The following is a 21560-nucleotide window of genomic DNA, read 5'->3' on the forward strand; positions in this document are numbered from 1 at the left end:
ACAAAACCAAAACATAGTAAGTACTATAGGTAGAGAAAAGGAAGCCCTGATCTAAAACAGGAAGAAACATACACATGTTTACATTCTAATCCCTTTCTTGATCGCCATGAGGAGAGATTCTATCCATTATATTGGCCACCACTTCTTTAGACTCTTTCAGCAACTTGACACTCTTTTTGAGACTACTGCGTTTCTCCACAACCAAAGGTGACTCATCAAGCATTCTTTCGATTCCACCACTTTGAGGTGCCATCAGATCCTGAACTATTTCTTCTTCCATCTCCTTGTTAATCATGTTTTGAATGCTGAACATCATGTGCAAGGCCATCGAATCCATCAGCCTCATCAAGACAATCTTCCAATAGGCAGTCATTCTCATCTTCAATTCAAAAGCCTGTTGCACCACAGCTAGATGCTTCCTCAAATAACCAACTTCAATTTCATTTAGCACACAGATAGGGGGAAGGGCTCTTTAGTAAATCTGAAAGGACTCGGAGAAGTCGACGTTGGTCATTTGGGGAAGCATTTAGGGTTAGTACAACAGGCTTTCGATATGAAGATGAGGATCATTGCTTATTGGAAAATTGTGTTGATGAGGCTGGTTGATTCGATGGCCTTGCACATTATGTTCAGCATTCAAAACATGATTAACAAGGACATGGAAGAGGAGATAGTTCAAGAATTGATGGCGCCTCGCAGTGGTGGAATCGAGAGAATGCTTGATGAGTCGCCATTAGTTGCAGAGAAGCGCAGTAGGCTCAAGAAGAGTGTCAAGTTGCTCCAGGAGTCCAAAGAGGTAGTGTCCAATATCATGGACAGGATTTCATTTCATGGTGATCAAAAAAGGGATTAGATCAATAATGTTTCTACTTTTTTGGTCCATGTTCTTCTTCTAGCATGATTAAAGTACCTAGTACTCCACTTACTATGTTTTGGTTTTTGTAAAATGCATGTTGGCTTCAAGGGTAGTATCTAACTAGGTAGTGCTAAATATTATTTGTGGGGATGCCTATATATATAGTAGGAACTGAAGCATGTAGTTTTTGTCTTCCTAGCTGTTAGCTAAATGCAAATCAAGTTATTTTGCCCCAAGTGAACTGATCTGAACTTAAACAGAACTTTTTTCTGAATTGGTCCTCTTTGTGCAAAGTTGTGTGGATCATTTTTTCCTATCAAGCTCATCATTTGATGAATAGACTGTCCAGCACATCTAACTGCAGGAGCAATAAAATCATTGCTAGCTAGTTAAAAAGAAGTTAAATTCATTCAAATCAAAAGTCAGTATCTAATTTCTGCTGATGATTTGATGATATTCTGTAAAGGGGATTTGAGTTTAGAAGGGTAATGGAAGCCTTGGGACACTTTAGTGAGGTCACTGGATTGGTGGCAAACATAGACAAATCAAATATGTTTATTGCAGGCGTGGATGAAGCAACTAAAGAGCAGCTTCTACAATTGATAGGGTTTGCATTAGGGACTTTACCAATAAGGTACCTAGGTTTGCCCTTGTCTTCAAAGAAGTGGAGCAACATAGATTGTCGTCAGCTAGTGGAAAAGATAACAAGCAGAATTTCCAGTGGCTATTCCAGAACATTGTCCTATGCAGGTAAACTGCAAGTGATTATAGCAGTACTGTTCTCAATTTACAACTATTGGGGAGCAGTGTTCATCCTTCCCCAGAGTGTCTTGAAAGTTGTAGGTAAGAAGTGTAGAGATTATTTGAGGGGCAGTATAGAAGAAAATAGGAATATAGCTCTTGTATCCTGGGAAAAGATTTGTGTACCAAAGAAATTTGGTGGTTTAAACTTTAAGAGTTGCAAGAACTGGAATGTGGCATCAGTTGTTCAACTTATCTGGCAATTAGCTAAGAAGGAAGATATGTTATGGATAAGGTGGTGCATGGACTAATATGAGAGGTGAACAGGATTTCTGGGCACATAGACCACCAGCAGACTGTACTTGGTACTGGAAGAAGTTGAACTCAATTAAGCTCATGATGACAAACTGGTATCAAAATGGCACCTACTGCTTGACTCCAAAAGGCAACTATTCTGTCTCCAGAAGTTATAATCTTATTTGGAATTCAATAATGCTGCCAAGACATAGATTTATCATGTGGCTGGCCAACCAAGGGAGGTTATTAACTAAGGCAAGGTTGATCAGGCTAAATATACTAGTGCAAGATGATAAATGCTGCTTATGTGACGGGCCACAAGTTGAGACTCAGACCCACTTATTCTCATGTTGTAGATGGTTTTCTGATATAAGAGAGGAGATAGAAAATTGGGCTGGGATAACAATACATAGAAGGGGGGTGAGCCAAGGTCTGCAATGGATCCAGAATAAGAGATGGGAACAGTTTAAGAAAGAGATTGTCACAGCTTTTTGAGGGGCAATGATACATCAAACCTGGAAGGCAAGAAACTGGAAAGTGTTCCAAGCATATAACTGTAGATAAAGGAAAGGTGATTACACAGATTCAAAAGGAAGTGAAGGAGAGAATGGACTATTTGGAGAATTCAAAGAAGGCACATAGGAGTTGGCCTTTAATTCAGAAATTTTGTAGTTAGATGCTGTTTAATTTTGCTATCTAGTATAGGATTAGAATTTCAGATTGTAAGTATTGGTGAGAGTTTTTTCTTCCCAGAGGCCCAAAAGTACTAGCACCCTTCCTGGAAGGTGGTTAGTGTCTCTTAGGTGCTCGTTTCTGTAAAGTTGGTTGGTTAAGGTAATAATACACAGTTTATTTCCAAAAGTCAGTATCTTATTAAAGTAAAATTCCAAAACGAATAAACAGGAACGCCATAAGAAGCAACTAAAAGAAGTATGCAACATAGAAAACAACTCACTATTCGTTCATTCGTGTGCAACACAGAAAACAACTCACTGTTCGTTCATTTCTCAAGATAAAAATGCTTGGAGATGGTGCTCCTTCAAAACCAGAGGCAATATTCCCTCAACTATGCATAATATTTTAAGCCACTTAAACTTATCTTACAGATTACAAGCTTTTAAATCATCAAATGATGTGAAGATTGCTCACATTTTCTGAAGGTTTCTCCAACTCTCAAAGCTTTGAAGTTTTCCATTTAAGTTGTCACAGCTCAGCTTAATATCTTGGTGCCAAAAAATGGAAAGGAGGAGAAGTCAGATAAATTAATCCCAGAAAAATAGATCTAATCAAACATACTGATTAAGATCACATTAAATAACAATATTATTCATATTAAGTAAAACTACGTACCAAGCAAATAGGCCCTTTTTCTTTCTTTTTAGACGAAGCAGCAAAAGCCAGTTAATTTATCTGATGCACAAATGTAAGACAATTTAATTATCTGTTTTAGCGTGTCACCTTGTTTTTCGAAGTACTACTAGTTCATGCTTATCTTAGACAATTACATGCAAGTTGGCTTCTATGAATTCTTAGTGTAGAACTTATTTACGATCGACGATATATATATATTTCGATGAAGTGGACCATCTGCATCTTTCATAGCCAAGGGATATCACTCAATTCTTGTCCAACTTTCAAGAGAGAGTAAATACTTTTGTTTCTCATATAGGTATTACTTTAGTCACTCGTATACACGATTATGCATGTTAGCTACTTGAACCTGATCTAATTTGCGTTTGTGCTAAAGGTAGTGGCTAGAAACATACCCTCCCCGTATTATTTAATTAATTTGTGTCCGTATTTTGATATAGAGTTTAAAAGAGAAAAAGACTTTTAAAACTTCTGGTTTAAACATGTCATCATAGTCATGTGGTTCTAAAAATATGACAATTCAAAATTAAATATTTCTCAAGTACAGAAAAGTGTTATTTTTTTTTTAATAAGCAAGTCGTGAAATCATAGACGATGCTTTAAAGACGTGATGAAATTTTTCTTTCTTATACTAAGTAGGAAACTCATGTTCAAATGGCTTTGGAGGGAAGGTGGGTTTTCCCATCTCTATAATAGTACTGTGAAAACTGCGATTGCTTTCCTGCTCGAGCCATTAAGCCTTAAGGAGGAAGCTAAGTGAGAAGAGTGTTTTCTTACATTGACACCCCTTAGCTCTAGTTATTAGGTGGAAGAGGGTACTTGAGATGAGGGGATAGACAAAAAAGGAATGAATGTCACACAAAATGAGAAAAGTGGGAGTAGTAATTAACATAAACATCAATTATACTTGACTTAAATCGAGAAAACAATACTCCCTCCGTTTCAATTTATGTGAACCTGTTTTTTTTATTAGTTCGTGCCAAAAAGAATGACTCATTTCTATATTTGTAAACAATTTATCTTGATGCAATGATTTATAACCACACAAAATATATGTGACTCTTTTAGCATCACAAGTTTAGAAGTCTTCTCCTTTTTCTTAAACTCTGTGTCCAGTCAAATAGGGTTCAAATAAATTGGAACGGAGAGACTACAAACATATGACAGTTTGGCCGAGTGGTCTAAGGCGCCAGATTTAGGCTCTGGTCCGAAAGGGCGTGGGTTCAAATCCCACAGCTGTCATTTTTTTTTTTGGCTTTTTGTAAAACTTTTTTTCTACATTAGCTAACGTATTGACCTGTTATTGACGGCCTAAACTAAACTACTGAATAAGATACCCACTTCATGGGATAGGACTGAAAATAACTAATAGAAAGAAGAAAAAAAAAACACATACAATATTTGACAAGTTATGGTAAGATTGCTAGAGAAATGTTATCGCGTTGGGTAAACTACACATGTTTGGACTTTGGAGGCTGGAGCATGACTAATAATTTTCGTTAACCTTGTTTAATTTTAACACAGCTCGTACGTTATTTCATTATTTCAATTGTCCAACTATTGAATTTCGATTAAAGGAGTTGTAATGAACCTCCATTCTTTGCCTTTATTCCCTATCGCCTACTTTGACGTGAGTTGTTTTGAGTCTAACAGGTGTGACCATAGAAGTAGTAAAGCCTAGGTATCAATGGACTATAAAAACCAAAACAAATGTAGTACAATAATAAGTTTTATGCAAAATATGTGTTTTGAAACAAAGCGCCTAAAATTATCTTCCAATAAATGAAGTCTTCATGATTAACCTCAAATTAGTTTAATCCAACTGGTCCAAAGTACTTCCTCCATCTCAAATTTATATTAGAAATATTTACCAACTTGTAAGTTTTTAAAACAAAAATATAAACTTATGGAACAAGTTTTATATTTAAAGTTTTTAAAATCACGGTTTGAAACCATGAGATGAAATACATGTCCAAACGTTGGTTTCATATCATGGTTTCAAACCGCAAGTCCAAATACTTACTTAGTTTGTCCCAAAAGAATGATAATGTAAAATAAAATTATTTTGGACCACAAGTTTCAAAAGTTTTTCAGCATTCTTAAATTTCGTGACTAGTTAAACTATATCTCATAAATTGAAACGTAAGAAGAGTATTATTTATTCTTAAATTGATTAGTAGAAAAATGGTGTCACATTAATTAAAATGCAGATTACTAATTACTGGAGTAACTATTTATACTACTAGCAGTTATAAGCAAGGAGCTTCGAAGTGCAAAACCAGACCGATAATGTCGACTATTTACAGAACCAAACCGGTTCAGGGCCTTAGACTCCTGAACCGGGTTCTAACTATATCTCCGCCGTATATCCACCGTTCAATTGCCACCGTAGCTTTCGAAGAAGTCCGGTCTAAACCGGAAAAACCATACAATTTCACAGCTTTTATACTTCACGGCCTATTAGGTTCCGGTCGAAATTGGCGATCCTTTTCTCGCTCTCTTGCTTCCTCCCTTTCTGCAGGTACTAATTAATTAGTCAACTTATGTCTCGATTTCAAGCTAGTTAAATTATTTGCGATCAGTTATATTGAATCTTCTAAATTATTTGTATTTCAATTAGTTTCATTGCGATACTGGTAAACTATAATTTGTGCTAATTAGCTCCTGTATATTAATCAACTATGCCTGGATTTCAATCTAGTTATATTAGTTGCGGTTAGTTTTAATAGAATCTTCTAAATTTTATTTGTATTTCGATTAGTTTCATTCTGGTGCTGCTAATTATTTTGTGCTAGTTAAGTCCTGTATAAATAAATTTGCTGAAGTATGGATTTCAAACTAGTTAAAATAGTTGTGGTTAGTTATAATTGGATCTTCTAAATGTATTTGTATTTCGATTAGTTTCGTTTCGGTACTGGTAGATAATTTTTGCTAATTATGTCCTGTATAAATAAATGCTGAACCAACACATTTTCATGAGTTTTACTCCCTAACTATCAATTGTTCCCTTTTCCTAAATGAAATATCACCATCTGTATATTAAAACACACCAAATGTGACAGTTCAGGTAAGAAAAGGGAAAAACTGATAGTTGACCTAGTCAGCTTCGAGGTGTGTTTTAATAGTTGGGGTATGAAACTCACGAAAAAGTGATAGTTCAGTTAGGATAAGGGAACAACTAATAGTTGGGGTGTGAAACTCGCGAAAAAGTGATAGCTCCGGTGTTTTGACTATTAACTCTAAATAAATTGGCGGATCGAGTGTGTTAGCTACGGGTTCAAGGGAACCAGTAGCTTTTGCTCATACCCTGTATATGTATTTAATATATTCATTAAGTGTTTATAAGTATTTGATTATGAACTCATTTATTACTGTATATTACTTGAAGTCCCTCCAAGAACCTATAAACTTTAAATCCTGGATACACATCTCTGTAAGGTCAAAAGTTTACAGCTCATATGCTTTTCTATGTGTGTTAATATTAGATGGCGTTAATTGGAGAATGGTAAATGTGGATTTGCGGAACCATGGGAAGTCAGCTGAAATTGAAGGCTTCGTGCCGCCACATGATTTGGAAAATGCTGCAAAAGATGTAGCTAATTTGGTTAATTCACAGGGTTGGGATTGGCCTGATGTTGTTATTGGGCATTCCATGGGTGGAAAGGTCGCATTGCAATATGTTGAGAGCTGTTCTCATGGGGCATACGGTCAATCAGCTCGATTGCCTAAACAGGTGCTTGCTCTTTCTTGTAATTGATTGAAAATGTTATTTCTAGATCCTATAGTTGAAGTTCATTCTTGGATAGCTGATTGGATTCACAGTTATGAATTCGTATGTTACATATTCTTGGTGAAATGGTAGTTCAATTTTGCACATATGTGATATTTTTGTTAAGATTTTCTTGGCAATGTGCAAGTTATCCTGTTGGCTATCTAAGCAATGCTCTCATTCATTTAGTGCAATCTGCTTATAGGATGTTTAATTGAAGTTTTAGTTTATCCCTGATAGTACCAAGTAAGGAAAGAACCTTGTTTCTGGAGATAATTGAAAGAAGGAAAAAGTAAAAATAAAAGATGTATACTTTAGGCTCTCTTCCTCCTTTTGAATTCCCTTCCTCTCTATATGTATGTTGTTCCATCTTAGTTTTGCTTCTTTGATCTAGAATGGTTTCATAGGAACCTATTCTAACGATGAAAAAGCTACAATCAGATGGTAGCCCGTGTACATCTAACTTTTTTTCATAGAGAGGAAAAATGGAGAACTTTTGGAAGTTTCTTTATGTAGGTTTTCTTTGTAGAAATACCTTAGATTCATTGTTACTATGGTTTATGTTGTTTCCTTTTGTACCTCTTATTGTCATTCCCTTGCATGAAAAATAAGTGGTGGCCCAGTTGGTTGAGCATGAGGCTTTCATAATGGAGGTCGTAGGTTCGAAACCCCCTCCTACGACAGCAGGGGATTTGCCTTTTGGGTCGAGCTCGTCGCACAGGGTTTGCCTAGTGCGGGTTACTACCTCCTGTGTGGTTTGCGAGCTATTGCACCGGAGCTGGGTTTACCCTATGCGCACCCAACGGGTACCGGCTGCGGGTTCCCATGTCATAAAAAAAAAAAAAAAAAAAAAAAAAAGTGCTGAACTTGTGCTGTAAGCTAGATCTACGTTGTGAAATGATGATTTAAATTTTAACATTTTACTTGGAAATCCTTGTTATTTTGGAGTATCTACAAACTTATGAAATCAACATAAACATGGCATACACGGCATGAACTGTCTGAGCTTAGCTTGGCAGCCAAATCACAGTTCCAAATTTGGTTATGCAGCCACTTTCCATAAACTTATCCAATAGACTGGGAAATGTTGTGCAAAGATGTGTGTGGAGGCAGATGAAGCCTTTTGGCTATGGGTTCATCTGAACGCATAATTATTTACATGGATTAATATGTAGTATATGTAAAAATCTATTAAAATTTCAACAAATATTTGATCTGAACCCATAATTATAAATGTACAATGAGTTCGGTACTAAAAATCTTAAAAGGTTGAATAAGTTTAAATTCTGGATCCGCCTCTACTCATCTGGGTAATTTCACGGAATATACGTAGTTCGGGGAAAAAATCTGAGTAATTGACTGCTTTTAACTGCATTTGATTGTTTCACTTGCATCATTCCTTGCGGAACTCACATGCTAATTTATAGTTCACTCACCCGATGCAGAACAGCTCTGGGTATTGGATTCTGTCCCTGGAAAGGTGAACCCTGAAGATAGCGATGGAGAAGTAGAAAAAGTTATGAAGACACTGCAGAGCCTACCTTCACCAATCCCATCTCGAAAGTGAAATCTCTATTCCTTCCCATCACCTTTTTCTTAATATGTCATATGCAATATTCTTGTTGTGTCTATAGTAATTGTGCTCAAATATATATGTCATTGTGGTGTCCGGAAATTGGTACGATATTTTCTAATGAGCTTGTTTTCAATAATTTTTTGATGATTTAGCAAATAGTTTAGCTAATTATTAACGTTTGGTCTGTAACATAATAATTGGAATAGAAATCGGCAAGACTTGGAATGGGTGTAAAATCGCATATGTGTGGTTATTGCAGTAGTCTGACACTTCAAACTTTTGTGCTTTTTATACTATGTTGTTAATAATAACTTATGAGCTTGCCACGTGTCATGGTTAAGGCTAATTAACTTCTTGGAAGTAGAAATTACCAAGTGCTATTTAGCATACTGTACTTGCACCTCATTTTGACGAGTCTAATCTTGCCTACCTGAATATTCGCTTATTAGATTTTGTCAGTTGTATCCATGGTTTTGTATGTTGTTATCTCTGACATTAATGTTGCATTTCAGATGGCTGGTAGATCACATGTTGGAACTCGGGTTTTCAAAGGCATTATCACAATGGCTGGGCAGCAATCTTGAGAAATCAGGGGATAGCATGATGTGGACTTTTAATATCGAAGCTGCTATAGAGATGTTTAATTCTTACAGGTAATCCATAGTCCATATTCCATATCCGTTCTACTTCAAGAAATTCTAATGATTGTACTCTTGAAGGTTGTTTACTGAATAAATGGAACTTTGTAGGGAGAAAGATTATTGGCCTTTGCTGGAGCACCCACCTAAAGGGACAGAGATAGCGATTGTGCGTGCTGAGAAAAGTGACAGATGGGATCCGGAGACTGTCCAGAAACTTGAAAGCATTTGCTCCAATGGAATTGGTGAATCTGAAGGCAAGACGTCGTGTCATCTCCTTCCCAACTCCGGTCATTGGGTTCATGTCGAAAATCCAAAGGGGCTTCTTGAAATTATAACTCCCAAATTAGCTTCTCTTGTTTAGCTAGTTTCGCTTTTGGTTTTTATGGATCCTAATTTATACATTCTTGGGACATGCACTTTCTTTTTTTCAGATTCATTCTCATGGATCTGTTTCATGGCAAGTGAAAGAGGACCATATGAGAATTCTGTGCTTGCATATCCTGATATCCCTCCGTGTTGTTTCCTGCTTTCAATAATTGAAAAGTGATGAACTCCCTAGTTGCAAGAATTTGCTTTCCGTGTTTAATGACCACAATCTTTCCTCTACTCTAATTCCATGGCTGCATGAGTTTGCTTGTTTGATGTTTGAATTCGAGTATAACTAGAGTTAGATACAATATGGTATAATTTTGGAGACACCCTATCATCTCAGAAATGAGCTTAAATAAAGAAATGAGAATTCATGTAGTTGATCCTAACTTATTTAAGACTGAGATACAGTTATTGTTGTTGTTGTTACTTTCAACTCAGAAACCTGGACATCTAAAGTTAGCCTAATGTAACTACTTTTGACAAAAAGTGATTCTTTTGTCTTACTTTTTTAAGAATATCCGATTAAAGTACGTATGGCGAAACTTTCAAGGATCGTTTGGTTGAAGGGAAAAAGGAGAATAATCCTCCTATCTTTGGTTGAGTTTTTGATTTTGAGATTAATGATTACAGGACTAGTTATACCATAATTGTGAAACTAATTTTATATCACATTTGGCATAGATAACAACTAATTTCAAGATAAACATTAAAATGACAAAAATGCCTTTCTCTAGAGCTTGTTTCCCAAAGTTATTTAACAAAAGTCAAGGTTAAAATTAGAAATCAAAAAATATCCAAGTTAATCTAGTGTACAACCAATTACCAAACACTTGTTTCGTATCATATAGCGTATATCCAATTTCTAGTCCAATAAACTAATATATACTTAAAAAAACATATTCACTAAATAATTCTATTATTATTATTATTTAATCTCGACACTACAATAATGGTATTACTTTTTTGCAAACCAAACAACCACTTTTTTTTTTTTTATGACAATGGAACCTGATGTACCGCTACCCTTCGAGCGCGACAGTGTAAACTCAACTCTCCGCAATAGCTACATGAGACTACCAGAGAGATAACCCGCACCAGCAGTTTCCGGCGACGATTTCGACTTTAAGGCAAACTCTCTCGCTATCGTAGGCAAGTGTTTTCGAACCTCCGAGTTCTCCACAAAGTTATGATGCCCAAACCAAACGACTTCTAAGAGGTTGGAACTTAGTATTTGTTACTTTAATTTGTAGAATAATAGTTTGTGTAGTTTTTAGTCCTTGAATTAGTTTTCTCAGAAGTTTAGCATATTGATTACGCAACTTGAGCTTTAGATATTTAGGTCTGGAGTTAGAATTGACAGTCCCAAGCTTCAAATTCGTATGTCAGAAGAAATTCGAAGTCTGAGTTATCAAGCCCAACTTTATATTCTATGTCTATTTTTGAACTTCAATTTGCATGGAATCTAATTTCAAATATACATTTAGGTATGAAGTTAGCAATTACATTAAATATTCCATCACGGTACAATTAACCATAATTTTTCTTTCCTTTCTACATCTTGATCTATGTCTCCATTGATTTATCATTCGATAGTTAATAACTTCCGCAAAACACAAAGTTTATCTTACTCAACATTTGATATTGCACCTTCAATGTTGTTGGACTCTATATAAAGTTCCTCAATGATGATGGCATTAGACAATGCAAAATGAACAAAGTTATTCATTTGAAGGCAGATAACCAACAAACAATCAAGAAGACAAAAAATGAAGAACGTCCGACATCGTGGGGGAGGTTCCCCAGCTCTTTCACTCTTGTTTTTCTCCTATGAAGCTCCAGCATTGGAACATTCAAGAAGGTGGAGAGATCTCGTGCATGTTCAATTAACGTTTTATAGACGTAATAACCTAAACTTTTTAGTTTTGTTGATTTTGCTTTTGTTTTCCCTTTTGTATATATCTTTATTTTAATAAAATAAAACCACTAAGTTCCACTTATTGGTAATTAAAGTAATAAAAAAAAAAAAAAAAAGGACGAAAAAGAAGAAGAACTGGATGAGGCGCAAATATTATTTTTGTATGAAGTCTGTCAATCCTGACTACAAGTTAAATATTTTGTAAAATAGGCTATAGGGTGCAATTCCTGCACTTCATTAAAAAAGAAGGATTCAGAGTCCAAAATAAAGAAGAGGCCCATTTATGGTATTCTAGTTCTTTCTTTAAACCCTAGCTATATAAACAAACCCACACACATTAACACTCTTCTTCAATATCAGCTACTCGCATCACCACCACAGCTACAGCTAGGGTTTATTCAAGCTTCAAGAGCAGCAAATCAACCGAAGCCATGGTAATTCTTAATATCTGTTTTATTACTGTGTAACTTAATTTATATGAAAAGTGAAGTTTTGTTTTCTGAAATTACATTTACTTTGAGTATCTGTTGAAATGTACTTGCAGTGTTATAATTCTTCGTCCTAGATTTGTATGGACGGATTTAGAGTAGGTAAATTTATACTAAGGGTGTATTAGTAATGCTGCGATTAGTTATGCTTATCATTTTTTATCGACTGGTTGATTTGTTGTATTAAATAGTATGAATAGGGTGTATTAGAATAGGAATAATTTTGGTATTGTTAGTGCCATGGTTTACTAGGTATAAGGATTGTACTCCCTCCGTACCAATTTATGTGGCACCATTTGACTAGGTACGGAGTTTAAGAAAGAAAAGGAAGACTATTGAAATATGTGGTCCAAAACAAGCATTAGATATTTGTGTAAATGTAAATCATTTCATAAAATTAAATTGTTTCTATAGATAGAAAGGTGACATTCTGTTTAGGACAAACTAAAAAGGAAAGTGTGCTGCATAAATTGGGACGGAGGGAGTATTGAATAGGGTGTTTAGTTATACATAGGTTGAGAACATTACCAAACAAGGGGTTAAATAGTACCAGAGCTAATACTAGTATTATTTTCTCTAATACCTCCTACCAAACGACTCCTAATAGTCATAAGTTTGGTGGAATGTATGGTTCTTAAACATGTCTATAGTTTTGTATTTGTATTTGTCAAGTTTATGCTGATGGGTTGTATTGGATTGATAGTCGAGGAGAAAGACCAGAGAACCCAAGGAAGAGACAGTTACCCTTGGACCAGCTACCAGGGAGGGTGAATTGGTCTTTGGTGTTGCTCACATTTTCGCCTCTTTCAACGACACTTTCATTGTGAGTTCTTGATTTTTTCATCTATACTTGTTTTGTTTTTGTAAACGAAGCTATAGAATTACTTATCTTGTACTGAATTTCTTACTTGTATGTTAATTGTAGCATGTGACTGATTTGTCTGGACGTGAAACAATGGTTCGCATTACTGGTATGTACTCTGTAATGTGAGGGTGGTTGCATCTGTGTAGTATCTTTTGTTCTGGATTTCATAGTTAATGGGTTATTTAAAAGCTTAATTTCATCAGACAAATGAATTTAACAGCCACATAGTTAGAAGGTACATTTCTTACTTCAAAATTTTCCTTTAGAACATATATGACCTTTTTACATCAACAATAACTATGCCTTAATCCCAAGCAAGTTGCAGTTGGCTATATGAATCCACACTGGCCATGTTGCTTCATTTAAGCTCAATCTTACGCTAATATTACACACAATAGAAACAAAAGAGGTTCTTTATATAATCTATTGACGTACAAATCTCTGAAAGGCTAAACAACTCCTAGAAAAGCACATGGCGTAAAAAAAGTGTTAGCATGAAAAATGTAGACTTTTCTAGCTTTTCAAATTCAATTGATAAGCACATTGTACTCATCTTATCTGTTTAGTATGTACCATTATTTTGGGAAACCAGTTTGGAGGAGTCTTGGTCTCTCTTTTTCATTTAGACTTGTTCTACTTTACAGGTGGAATGAAGGTGAAGGCTGACAGAGATGAATCTTCTCCTTATGCTGCTATGCTTGCAGCACAAGATGTTTCTGTACGATGCAAGGTCAGACATATATCGCTCAGCCTGTTTTCTCAGTTTTTTCTTTCATCATTATGATATTTCTATTCACCAGGCAAATGTGTGCCTCGTTTTAAGCCACTAGTAATTTTTTTTTTAAAAAAAACTATGATTCGAATCCATTTACTTATGAGAGTATTTCAACAGTTGATGAAATGTGAAAGATTAAGCTTTAGATGGGCTACTTTTGCTGGTGCACAATTATGATCAAATGCATGTTTCTTGGTGGGCATAGTAGGTCCCAGCTTTAGGTTTTTGTGGGCTCTAAGTAAAGCATAGATTTTATCTGTAAATATTTAAATAAAGTAATTATATTTCTGCACTATAGTCCAAGATGCTTCGCTTACTGAACTCTGTTCTTTTATGTTGTATTTTTTTTAAAATAGCTCTTCCCGATAAAAAAGTGAAATATTTGCCGATTAGAAGGGGTTGTATTTGGGCTTACAACAACAACAACATACCCAGTCTAATCCCACAGGCAAGAATAATATATGTTGTCAAGGTCATAAGTGCTACTGGTTATGTAAAATTGTCTCATGTCTCTCAGAACATTATTCTACCCGTACTTGTTATTAATATTGTTGTGTGTTGACCACGTCTAAGCATGATCCAGATGTAATGCCAAGTTGAATCTCCAATGTAGAGTGAAAATCCAATTATTTGATTAAAATATGTCACATCAGATTTCACATGAAGATTTCAATATCATTTCTAGCTGCCTTTTACTGTTCTATGAAGTTGGTGTTGTAGTTACATTGATCAGTTTTTTTTTTTTTTTTTTTTTTGGGGTGTATGAATAGCTTGGAAGTCAAATTGATTTGCAACTCACGTTTATTAAATAACAGGAGCTTGGAATTAATGCTCTTCACATTAAGCTTCGGGCTACAGGAGGAAACAAAACTAAGACTCCTGGTCCTGGTGCCCAGTCTGCTCTTAGAGCCCTTGCCCGTTCTGGAATGAAAATTGGTCGCATAGGTAAAATTTAATTGTTGAATAGTTCATCATCATCTGTCTGGTCTAATTTCTTTGGGATTCCGTTGTATTTAGAGTCTACGTAGATGTTTAGTTTATCATCATAAATCTGAAACCTGCTGAAAGTACTTGCTTTATATTTTCAGAGGATGTTACTCCTATTCCCACTGACAGTACTCGCAGAAAGGGTGGTAGAAGAGGAAGGAGGCTGTGAATTCTTCTCAGCAACAAACTTGCTGCATGGCAGAATATTTTGGTTAAGGATGCAACTTTGATTTTGTTTTACATCTTAGATTTGAGCATTTTGTAGACCGAGTACAAGTTATTCTGACTTATGATCATTTGGAGCTTTTGCAATATTGTGAGATGGAAAATATTTCGTGGAGTTGGATTAGTAATTTGTCTTTGCCGTCATGTTCGTCGGTGAAAAATTTTTGGTTGCTGCTTCCTTAGTAATATTGTGTTTCATTACACATTTCCATCAACATTATAGTAACAGCAAATCCAAAGTGTGGATAATTTAAAAGTAACACATTAGAAATATTGAACATAGCAGCTGAAAATTATAGTATAATAGTATTACATTTATTGGTAACTCTGTCATTTGTTTCGTCCAGGTATTGGAAACACCAGTTATATTAGCATCGAGAACCCACTTAAGTTCAAGGCAAATGCAATGAAAATAGCGTACTAGTGTGAGATTCTTCAAAACAGAGAAATCATCATGGCTGATGCGTATGTGTAGCTACGAGTTCTCTGTTTTAGGCAATTTATATTGATAGAGCTAAAATCTGATCAAAACACAATCAAAATACGACAGTGATGAATACTATCTGCGGCATATACTGTATATGCTAATTGCTAGTTTGCTACCTATGTTGATTATTGCCAGGACGCTTCAATAATGTGTTGTGTGTGGATCCTCCAGAAGTAGTGTATTTTGGAGGATTCTAGACAAGTGCAACAATATTTTTGGAGGGTATGAGCAACATAGTTAAACAAAATGCTACATGAATTAAACTATTACATATGTTAAAAACTACCAAAAATGGTAACAAAGTTTAAACTGAAATTTTCAGGTCCTAATTGAACTTGAAGAATTACCAACATGTATTCGAATGGAAACGAGTAGAATCTAGACTCCCATTGCTTTAATTTTTCTTTCATTATACCTCGAAGAATGACTTTATTTGTGGATGATAGTACTGTGATATATGGACATTGTAACAGCCGTCTGTACTCCAAAAACAGACGAAGAGCTTCACAGGATTCGTTCTCTGAAAGTACATTTTACTGCTTAAATATCTGCTTATTGTAATACATCTTTGTTGTACATGAGTCGTTAGTATTCCAATTTTCGGAAACATGGTTGACGTTAGTTTCAGAACAATGAATACCATCACTATGTACCAGCTTTAATTTCTGACAATGTTGACAAGGTGCTATCTAATTATTGCCAAAGTTCAACCAAAAAAACATTCTTAGGCCTAGTTTGAATTACTGGTTGTATGATTATCCACACCTAAGTTTTTCTTCTGCTGCTTCTTCAATTGTTTTCGGAACCCACAAGGACCAGGTAATTTTTCACTTGAATAACAAACAGTGCAAGAAACATTTCCAGTATCAATAGGATCTGAAACTCAGGATGATGGGGTTTCTAGTTTAACTAATCACAAACTAAGTCCAGTATTTAAGTGAAGAAGGATATTAGGAGTAGGCCTATCATCCCGAGTTTCGAAAGTTGTGATTGACTCGATAGGTTGGCGCCGGACAGATTGCTCGGTCATAAAAGATAATTATTGCAGAAAGAATGTTTATTCCATTCTTAATACAAGAAGATGTTTGATCTATATATTTGGGATTAAAGAAAATAACAGATCCGTGGAACAATATTATTAATATTAAAAAAATTGCAATAACTGCAAGTTAAATTTCTATACTATGCTGCCTTTTGGACAGAACATAATGAGGTAAGAATATCATGACTATTTTCTTTTCCTAAATTGTTCTGTTCTGCCAAATGTTCTAGTGCAGCTTAGCATCAGCCATGCTCCAGGCATTTAGAGTCTCAATTTTGATTGCCTCCTTGCCGTTGTTGAAGGCAAATGCATGTTTCTTGGTGGGCATAGTAGGTCCCAGCTTTCAGTTTTTTGTGGAGATGCTTCGCTTACCCTGAACTCTGTTCTTTTCTGTTGTATTTTTTAAAATAGCTCTTCCCGTTAAAAAAGTGAAATATTTGCTTTTTAGAAGGTTGTATTTGGGCTTACAACAACAACAACATACCCAGTGTAGGATTACAGGCAAGAATAATATATGTTGTCAAGGTCATAGGTGATACTGGTTATATAAAATTGTCTCATGTCTCTCAGAACATTATTCTACTCGTACTTGTTATTGATATTGATATTGTTGTGTGTTGACCACGTCTAAGCATGATCCAAATGTAATGCCAAGTTGAATCTCCAATGTAGAGGGAAAATCCAATTATTTGACTAAAATATGTCACATCAGATTTGACATGAAGATTTCAATATCATTTCTAGCCGCCTTTTACTGTTCTATAAAGTGGGCACTGTAAGTTGGTGTTGTAGTGAGACATGGATCAGGGTTTTTTTTTGTGTATGAATAGTTTGGAAGTCAAATTTGCTACTCACTTTTGTTAATTGACAGGAGCTTGGAATTAATGCTCTTCACATTAAGCTTCGGGCTACAGGAGGAAACAAAACTAAGACTCCTGGTCCTGGTGCCCAGTCTCCTCTTAGAGCCCTTGCTCGTTCTGGAATGAAAATTGGACGCATAGGTAAGTTTTAATTGTTGAATAGTTCATCATCATCTGTCTGGTCTAATTCCTTCGGGATTCTGTTGTATTTACAGTCTATATTGATCTTTAGTTTAGCATCATAAATCTGAAACCTGCTGAAAGTACTTCTTGCTTTATGTTTTCAGAGGATGTTACTCCTATTCCCACTGACAGTACTCGCAGAAAGGGTGGTAGAAGAGGAAGGAGGCTGTGAATTCTTCTCAGCAACAAACTTGCTGCCTGGCAGAATATTTTGGTTAAGGATGCAACTTTGATTTTGTTTTACATCTTAGATTTGAGCATTTTGTAGACCGAGTACAAGTTATTCTGACTTATGATCATTTGGAGCTTTTGCAACATTGTGAGATGGAAAATATTTCGTGGAGTTGGATTAGTAATTTGTCTTTGCTGTTATGTTCGTCTCACCAGACGGTGACAACTTTTTGGTTGCTGCTTCCTGCTTCCTTAGTAATATTGTTTTTCATTACACATTTCCATCAACATTATAGTAACAGCAAATCCAAAGAAGTGTGGATAATTTAAAAGTAACACATTAGAAATATTGAATATAGCAGCTGAAAATGATAGTATTATTTATTGGTAACTTGTCATTTGTTTCGTCCTGGTATTGGAGACACTAGTTATATTAACATCGAGAACCCACTTAAGTTCAAGGCAAATGCAATGAAAAATAGCGTACTAGCGTGAGATTCTTCAAAACAGAGAAATCATTATACCTGATACGACTATAAATGTGTGATGTGAGCTACGAGTTCTCTGTTTTAGGCAATTTATATTGATAAAGCTAAAATCTGATCAAAATAGCACAGTGATGAATACTCTCTGTGGCATATACTATACTGTATATGCTGCCTATGTTGATTATTGCTAGGACGCTTCAATAATGTGGGGTGTGTGTGGATCCACTAACATTTTTGGAGAGTATGAGCAACATAGTTAAACAAAATGCTAGATGAATTAAACTATTACATATGTTAATGACCACCAAAAATGGTAACAAAGTTTAAACTGAAATTCTCAGGTCCTAATTGAACTTGAAGAACTACCAACATGTATTCGAACGGAAACTTGTAGAATTTAGACTCCCATTGCTTTAATTTTTCTTTCATTATACCTCGAAGAATGACTTATTTGTGGATGATACTCATGATAGTGTGATATATGGACATTGTAACTGCCGTCTGCACTCCAAAAACAGACGGAGAGCTTCACAGGATTCGTGCTCTCAAAGTACATTTTACTGCTTAAATATCTGCTCTTTGTAATACATATTTGTTGTACATGAGTCGTTAGTATCCCAATTTTTAGAAACATGGTTGAGGTTAGTGTTAGTGTCAGAACAATGAATATCATCACCATGTACCAGCTTTAATTTCTCACAATGTTGGCAAGGTGCTATCTAATTATTGCCCAAGTTCAACAAGAAAAAAAAAAAAAAAAACATTCTTAGGCCTGCAAGTAGTGAAAGAGGATAGTTTTAATTGCTGGTTGTATGGTTATCCACACCTACGCTTTTCTTCTGCTGCTTCTTCAGTTGTTTTAGGAACACAAGGAATAGGTAATTTTCGCTTGAATAATAATACATTGCAAACATTTTCCAAACTCGGGATGATGGGGTATCTAGTTTAACTTATCACGAACTAAGTCCAGTATTTAAGCGGAGAAGGATATTAGGAGTAGGCCTATCATCCCGAGTTTCGAAGGTTGTGATTGACTCGATAGGTTGGCGCCGGACAGATTGCTCGGTCATAAAAGATAATTATTGCAGTAAGAATATTTATTCCATTCTTAATACAAGAAGATATTTGATCTATATATTTGGGATTAAAGAAAATAACAGAACCGTGGAACAATATTATTAATATTAAAAAAATTGCATCATTCATGAATTACTGCAAGTTAAATTTCTATACTATGCTGCCTTTTGGACAGAACATAATGAGGTAAGAATATCATGACTATTTTCTTTTCCTAAATTGTTCTGTTCTGCCAAATGTTCTAGTGCAGCTTAGCATCAGCCATGCTCCAGGCATTTAGAGTCTCAATTTTGATTGCCTCCTTGCCGTTGTTGAAGGCAAATAAATGTGCTTTATTAAATATCGCTAATGTCGGATAAACTCTCGATGTAATGCATGTTTTTCCTCCGGCACCAAAACTTTCAACTACAGAGTTATCAATCTGCAAATATAACGAAATTGTCAATACAAACAAAATATGTAAAATAAGTTAACAAATAATATGAGAGAATTCAATTCAACACATATTTGATGAGAAAAAGAAAGAAAGAAAGAGAGAGCTTACCAAACTCCTAAGAGACAATTTCTTGTCTGCTAAATCTACATCCACATATCCAGCAAATGATGGTTTATACATAGTTGTCTCATTCTTAAGTGTTGACCTGGTGGCACCAATTGAAACAAACAAACAAATAAATCAATCGAGCTAAATAATGATTATTGTCAATTGCTTGACACAAAAAGAAGTTTTAACAGTTAATATTAGATTTTTTTTAGGTCGAACGATTTTTAAAATAAATGAACACACTCGCTATCGTTCCAGAAGACACGGTAACCTCGATTTATCTCATTGAAAATCCAAAAAATAGGGTGTGTATTCTTCCAAGTTTTTAGAAGCCAAAGTTAAGAGCCCAAATGGACCAAGTCCCCCTTTGACCGTTGAGCCCTTAATAGCGCATACATCTTGCGCGTAAAGATCGGCCCAACTAGGATCAAATGGCTCCGCCTTGTCCAAGCTTGCGAAAGAGAAAGTCACTTCAACATCAGCCTGCAATTTTTGTGAATGGCCCAATTCAGACTTAATTGGTTTCTTCATGTGTCAAATAAGTATCAAAATGACAAAAAGAAGAAGAAGAAATGAAGTCCAAACCTGTGCAGCTGTGATTCCTTTTATTTCAACCTTTTCTCCCATGTTCAACTTGCGATTGCTTAATTGGACCTTTTTCTCTCTTAGAGTTTCTAATTCTTCTATGGGCCATTGAACCAAGCTCTTTCCACTAGGATCAAGCCATAGTTTACGTGGGATATGGTGGACTCCGGCCCATCCTTTCCTGACATCGTCATCAACAGTATCAGATTCATTAGCCCAACCCAACATAATTCTTCGGTTCTTGCCACTGTCAAAGAATGACTTGGATGCGTAATAATTACCATAGTCAAGTCTCAATCCCTTCCAACCATCAATAGAAGTGTTATCGGGAATGTACCTATCTTTTTTGGTGTCATAGGTACCAACAGTGTAGTACTCAAACCTTGTAACATCAAGACTAACTTTAAGAACATGCTTAATGTTTTTACCATTGTATGATGTGTCCAAACCATTTGTATTTTTTAGTGACACTGGAAAAAAATCAGGACATTCCCAATTTCCAGTTTTGGTGGCTGAGTGAAGTGGGTGTTTAGCTTTGGTCCATTTCATGAAGTCCCTACTTCTGTACAATATTGCCTTACCCCTATGATTCCTCACACTACCAACTAAAATTCTCCAATGACCATCTCGGCCCATCCAAGCTGTTGTTGGGTCACGAAATTGGGTTTTATTGATGCTCATGTCAGCAACGATTAATGGATTGTTATCGGGCTTGATCCACTTACGAAGGTATGGATCAGACATGTTAGCAGGTATTGCATAGTTTTGGACTTGGGTCTTATTAGCATCCATGATTCCCGTGTAGAGGATAACGGGCTTGTTACCGGGCAAGATTGTGGCTGACCCGGACCATGTACCATATTTGTCAAATACTTTGGATGGGTAGATAGCGGGCTCAAGTGGGATCCAATTAATCAAGTCTGTTGAGACTGAATGGGCCCAAACAATATTGCCCCATACTGCTCCTTTTAGGTTGTACTGGTAGAATAGATGGTATACTCCATTGTAATACATTGGGCCTGTTGGGAACAAAAATGACAGAGAAAAGGTAATAAGTAAATAAAATGTCGTTATGGCTAGTATATTAGCAACAAATAAAAAATGTATTTTAAAGGAACTTCTGACTCACCATTTGGATCTGTTGTTTGTTTGAAGCATCAGGAATAAACCATGAAAAGAAAAGGAAACAATTGAGATGATTAGTGAAACATAAGTAAATGCAATTGTGATATATCTATAGCAAGA

General features: G+C 35.6%; 3 protein-coding genes, 1 long non-coding RNA gene and 1 other non-coding gene across 5 annotated transcripts; 4 read left to right on the forward strand and 1 right to left on the reverse strand.

Annotated features, from left to right (window-relative positions):
- The first annotated feature begins 4427 nt into the window (after positions 1-4427).
- Positions 4428-4507, forward strand: TRNAL-UAG (transfer RNA leucine (anticodon UAG)). Its single transcript has one exon. It is a non-coding gene; the product is annotated as a tRNA-Leu (tRNA).
- A 1003-nt stretch (positions 4508-5510) lies between these two features.
- Positions 5511-9819, forward strand: LOC132049442 (uncharacterized). Its single transcript, XM_059440245.1, has 5 exons — positions 5511-5786; positions 6751-6998; positions 8485-8597; positions 9123-9263; positions 9360-9819. Exons 1-5 carry the CDS (start codon positions 5555-5557, stop codon positions 9610-9612), a joined length of 987 nt encoding a protein of 328 aa, XP_059296228.1. The 5' UTR covers positions 5511-5554; the 3' UTR covers positions 9613-9819.
- Positions 9820-11814: 1995 nt separating this feature from the next.
- On the forward strand, positions 11815-15020 carry LOC132049443 (small ribosomal subunit protein uS11y-like). The gene is made up of 6 exons (XM_059440246.1): positions 11815-11972; positions 12730-12849; positions 12952-12997; positions 13536-13621; positions 14482-14611; positions 14755-15020. The coding sequence occupies exons 1-6, from the start codon at positions 11970-11972 to the stop codon at positions 14820-14822; spliced, it is 453 nt and encodes a 150-aa protein (XP_059296229.1). The 5' UTR covers positions 11815-11969; the 3' UTR covers positions 14823-15020.
- Positions 15021-16716: 1696 nt separating this feature from the next.
- Positions 16717-17857, forward strand: LOC132049444 (uncharacterized). Its single transcript, XR_009413086.1, has 2 exons — positions 16717-17408; positions 17555-17857. It is a non-coding gene; the product is annotated as an uncharacterized LOC132049444 (long non-coding RNA).
- Positions 17858-19263: 1406 nt separating this feature from the next.
- LOC132049446 (beta-fructofuranosidase, insoluble isoenzyme 1-like) lies at positions 19264-21334 on the reverse strand. The gene is given in 4 exon segments (XM_059440248.1): positions 19264-19607; positions 19731-19827; positions 20002-20213; positions 20316-21334. Coding segments are annotated over 4 exon segments (1503 nt in total). The 5' UTR covers positions 21330-21334; the 3' UTR covers positions 19264-19427.
- Between the last annotated feature and the right edge of the window lie 226 nt (positions 21335-21560).

The sequence above is a fragment of the Lycium ferocissimum genome, chromosome 3, assembly GCF_029784015.1.
Source record: "Lycium ferocissimum isolate CSIRO_LF1 chromosome 3, AGI_CSIRO_Lferr_CH_V1, whole genome shotgun sequence".
NCBI classification, from domain to species: domain Eukaryota; kingdom Viridiplantae; phylum Streptophyta; class Magnoliopsida; order Solanales; family Solanaceae; genus Lycium; species Lycium ferocissimum.

Excerpts from the sequence above, each read along its gene's own strand:
- LOC132049442 (XM_059440245.1), top strand. The coding sequence starts at position 5,555 with ATGTCGACTATTTACAGAACCAAACCGGTTCAGGGCCTTAGACTCCTG. Across the intron at positions 6,999-8,484 it reads CAGCTCGATTGCCTAAACAG|CTCTGGGTATTGGATTCTGT; the intron begins GTGCTTGCTCTT and ends GATGCAGAACAG. Across the intron at positions 8,598-9,122 it reads TCACCAATCCCATCTCGAAA|ATGGCTGGTAGATCACATGT; the intron begins GTGAAATCTCTA and ends GTTGCATTTCAG.
- LOC132049443 (XM_059440246.1), top strand. Across the intron at positions 12,850-12,951 it reads CTTTCAACGACACTTTCATT|CATGTGACTGATTTGTCTGG; the intron begins GTGAGTTCTTGA and ends TGTTAATTGTAG. Across the intron at positions 14,612-14,754 it reads AATGAAAATTGGTCGCATAG|AGGATGTTACTCCTATTCCC; the intron begins GTAAAATTTAAT and ends TTATATTTTCAG.